Genomic DNA, 4,878 nt, shown 5'->3' with positions numbered 1-4,878 from the left:
GGCAGGAAGGGAGTTAGCATCAGATTCTGCCTTAAACGTGTCGAGCTAGATTTAGCACCGTCCATATTGGCATTAATCAATAAATAAGCTCGGGTGCTTGCAGGGCCAGATTGCATTTTAATCTTAAAAATCACAATCTTTTACTTTAATCACATATTTTTTTCATATAAAAATATTTTGGGAAAAACCTACAAACAAATACCTTAACTACGTACTTTATCTTGTTCAAGTTGTTAAACAATGTTCTGTCTCAATTGGATCCTCGAAGTACTTTGAGGGATTCTCAATTAAGTTTTTGATGCTTGCAGAAAAGTTAGTATAAAAAGACAGAGTACTCGTTAAAATAGAGTTATCACAGCATCTCTCTATGTCACAATTTTATTTTTGAAATAAAATCTAATAAGTTCGGTTTATAATATTAACTTAGTAATAAAATTAAAATTCTAAAGTCAAAACAAAAGAACATAAAAAACTAAAAAAACACATAAAATCCAATAAATAAAAGGAAAAATAATGAGCCAGAACTTTCTATAAAAACTAGATCTCAAGTATTTCTACAGAAATTTAAGTCTGATAGAATAATTAGATCTAAAATTATAAATTTTTAATGCTATTTTATTGGTCTAGCTTGATCAAGCTGTTTTTTTTTCTTTGTTATATCTCAATAATTCATAAATGTATTGGTGAAGTCACTTGCATGATCTGTTAGTGACATATATTTATAACCAAGTTACATCCTTGCCAAATATTCAGAATATTCACTTTTTATTTGCTCGGGCACAGTAGTTTCTCCACCAAAGCTCTTTTATTTCTTATAAAATAACTTGTTTTATCATTAAAAAATAATAATAAAATGGATGGAATTCCTGTACAAAAAATGAATGAAGATACTCAATTGAGAATTAACATTAGAGAGCCCCAGTTGATCATATGAAAAAATGTTTGGGGACTCAATCAAGACAGTTCGGGAACTTCTTCAAAGGTCTGCCCAAGATATGAATGGGGTTGTCCCTTTCCCAAGCAACAGCCACGTGCTCATGTTTTTGAGGAGTGAGGTCGGTGACACTTGCCATCAGGCATAGGGTTCGTCTATATTAGGACAAGTTCCTACTTTTATAATATTTTCATGGGCGGATGGATCAAGACAAATGCTGGAAGCTTTGTGCAGGTTAATGATAATTTTTTTTTTTTTTTAATTTATATTGGTGTCCGAGCCAGATTGCGCGTACCACGACTAATCTCACGGCTCACTGAACATCCTGCAAACCCAATGAGAATGTAAGGCACCGTGGGGGTGATAAGCATGCATAGTAAGGTTTGAACCCAGAATACAGAGGAAGGGAACAAATCCCTTCAACCGCTGGGCCAAGACCTCAGGTGCAGGTTAATGATAATTTTTGAAGTTACAAAAACTGGCCGGTTAAATGGTGTTAGGCCAAGAGCATGAGGATGTAAGGTATCGCGGGGATGACAGGCGTGCATGGTAAGGTTTGAACCCAAGATGCAGAGGAAAGGAATAAGTCTCTTCAGCCGCTGGGCCAAGACCTCAAGTGCAGGCTAAGGATAATTTTTGAAGTTACAAAACTGGCCGGTTAAATGGTGTTGGGCCAAGAGCATGAGGATGCATTGATCCAGGATAAGATAAATGGGCTCAAGCCCAATAAAATGATTCTGGGCAGCGAGAGAAGGCCCAGTTCTTGCTCTTCCGAATTGTAGCAAATCCTCCTCTGTGAAATCATCTTGTCAAGGGTCACTGTCATCTACGCTTGTTTTCCGAATCTGTGGTTGAACCAATGAATCACTCAACCGAAAGTAAATCATTTAAGTAATGTCTACAAGTTATCAATCTTGTGAAATTCCGTAATTTCTGCAGAAGAAGCAATTCAACCACCCCACCAATCTTCTTGGAATAATAATTATCTATAGATTAATCATGAGAGTTTTCTCAAATTGGTAAAAATTTGATATAATAATAGTAATAATTAAATTAAAAAACAGATAGAGAGCTGTCATAGACTACACCTAAATCAGATATAAACCATATTTCGTCATCTCATACGACACAATAATAAATTTTTTTTTATGCTAAAGGTATTTTTTAGCTGTTTTTTGTTCAGTGGATCTCTGATCAAAATCTTTAATAATACATTTATATTGCTTTTGAAAGTATTTTTAAAAAAATGCATTTTAATTTTTTGATTCGAATTCCCTTTTTCATTATATAGGCCAGAAACCATAGAAACATGGATAAAAAACGATTAGTTATTATGATTGAAGGTGTCCCTTTTTTTCTTTTTCTTTTTTTCTAGCTCGAAGGAAACAAATGAGTGGTTTAGGTAATTATTGATGATTACCACAACATCCAGCAGGTATTTAAAAACTATCAGAGCCCTTAAAAGCAGGCAAGCAACACCGTTCAAATCCCTATACATTTGCGTGTAAGCTAACAATGGAGACCATTTCCAATCCTTGAAGTAGTTGAGCTGCTTATCAATCTCATTTTCCTCTTTTACTAATGCTTTTCTCCTTCTAATTGAAGTTAAAAACTATAGTTTTTCCAATATTTTGGTTTAGGCTTCTTGTTTAACTCTTTTGTAGACAAGTATGTAGTTAGACCAACAAAAACTTTGAAAATTTTCTCTTCTAGGAAGTGACCAATCTAAACTAGAAGCTTCACCCTCTTCCTTTTACAAACTTCAAAATTTATGGGGCTATAATGTGCTTGTGTTCAATGAATGATCACTTAGCAATGGCATCAGTGGCGACAAAGGGTGCATCTGGATTATATTTTCCAGGGAATTTGTACAAGGTAGAGAAAAAGAATAATATGACAATATTGGCCATGGCCAAGGCAGGATCTTCTTGTTCTTGGCGCACGATCACCCCGAAAAAACGAAGCTTTTACGCAATAGCAAGCGCCGGTAATCCACCGAGCTTGGACATGAAAAATGGGAAGAAGGTGAATGGGATTCATGTAAAGGAGACTCCGTCTCCGTATATAGGCAATACAAATCCCAGTGGGTTGGCAATCGATAGCAATGTTGGTGAACCTCACACATATTTGCTTGGGAGGTTTTTGGAGGATAGGTTTGTTTATAGGCAGACATTCAGTATCAGGTCTTATGAGATTGGACCTGACAAAACAGCCACCATGGAAACATTGATGAATCTCCTTCAGGTTAGTTAGTAAACTTTGTCATCCTATCATGGCATTTATCCTTTTCCTGCAAAGCTTTTAGACAACCTGTGTACCATTCCTTCTCAATTCCAAACATTTGTGGCCTATAATGCAAGTGCCAATCAATCAAGTTTTTATGATTAATTAATGTATCACACAGTGAGTGGACTCTATCTAAATGCATTTACTTTAGGAAACTGCTCTAAACCATGTGACGAGCTCTGGACTTGCTGGAAACGGCTTCGGTGCCACCCGAGAGATGAGCATCAGGAAACTTATTTGGGTAGTCACTCGCATTCACGTTCAAGTACAGCGATACAGCTGCTGGTATGTTATCTTCTTGCAGTCCAGAATTCTTCTTAAATAACGTTGCGAAGAACGACAGGACAAGAAAATTTTGCAAATACACCAGCTTCTGAATTGTTTCAACATGTTCTATAGCTAATATATAGACGTTCTAAATTATATTCTTTACATTACTAACATTTGTGATTTGAACATACTGTTTCTGGACAACTCAATGCGACAGGGGAGACGTCGTTGAGATTGATACTTGGGTTGATGCAACAGGGAAGAATGGTATGCGCAGGGACTGGATAATTCGAGACTACAACACCCAAGAGATTATAACAAGAGCAACAAGGTTCTTCCCATCCATCTTAAAAGTGCGAGTGAATGATTTCTATCTATTGAGAGTAGTGCTTTAACTCCAATTATTAATCATCTCAATGCAGCACATGGGTGATCATGAATAGAGAAACAAGAAAGCTATCCAAAATCCCAGGTGAAGTCAGGGAAGAATTGCAACCATTCTACATAAACAGGCTTGCAATTCCAGCTGAACACAACGATGTTGAAAAAATTGATAAGCTCACTGATGAAACAGCAGGCAGAATTCAATCCGGCTTAGCTGTAAGCGGAGATAACTAAGATTTGTAGCTTGTCTTTATTACCAATCTCCTCTGTTTACAAATAGTTTTGTTTATTAATTCCTGGAATCTTGTGTTCATGCAGCCAAGATGGAGTGACATGGATGCCAATCAACATGTAAACAATGTCAAATACATTGGATGGATTTTGGAGGTAATTAAGATTTTAAAAACATAAATCCCTCACCACTCATAAATTCAACAGTTCAAGCACAATTTTCATTAAACGAGCATCAACAGGATTACTTTTTATTATAGCTTATTTTGATGTTATGTTCGTAGAGCGTGCCAATGCATGTCCTGGAACATTACAACCTGACAAGCATGACCCTTGAGTATCGACGAGAGTGTCGGCAATCAAACCTGCTCGAATCTTTAACAAGCAAGAGCGAAGATTCAAACAGCAACTCCAGTAATCGCAAAGCAGACATGGAACACACACATCTGCTTCGTATGCAAGCTGACAAGGCAGAGATAGTTCGTGCAAGAACAGAATGGAAATCTAAACTAAAGCACGAGTGATGCGATTTCATATATTTTCAACCACAGCTCATGCTCTATTTTGCTTTTTTTGTTTTTCTATTTGTTTTGCTTCCTTCTTTTGTATATTAACCGTTGTTGCTTTAAATGTTGTTACAAGCACATGTTATTGACTGTGCAACCATTTACTGGTTTATATGCAGAGCATAAACTATAGAGTATCATCAAGCAAACTTTCATGTATCGAGACTATATTTATCTTTTCAGTCTAAGATGGTCTATTCATTTCAA

At 36.2% G+C, this 4,878-nt stretch overlaps 1 protein-coding gene across 1 annotated transcript; it reads left to right on the top strand.

Moving 5' to 3' along the window:
* The first annotated feature begins 2,427 nt into the window (after positions 1-2,427).
* Positions 2,428-4,878, top strand: LOC118057544 (palmitoyl-acyl carrier protein thioesterase, chloroplastic). Its single transcript, XM_035070149.2, has 6 exons — positions 2,428-3,178; positions 3,372-3,505; positions 3,708-3,821; positions 3,913-4,090; positions 4,193-4,261; positions 4,390-4,878. The coding sequence occupies exons 1-6, from the start codon at positions 2,717-2,719 to the stop codon at positions 4,627-4,629; spliced, it is 1,197 nt and encodes a 398-aa protein (XP_034926040.1). The 5' UTR covers positions 2,428-2,716; the 3' UTR covers positions 4,630-4,878.

This window comes from Populus alba, chromosome 15, assembly GCF_005239225.2.
Source record: "Populus alba chromosome 15, ASM523922v2, whole genome shotgun sequence".
Classification (NCBI taxonomy): domain Eukaryota; kingdom Viridiplantae; phylum Streptophyta; class Magnoliopsida; order Malpighiales; family Salicaceae; genus Populus; species Populus alba.
This window is presented reverse-complemented; position numbering and strand designations above follow the sequence as displayed.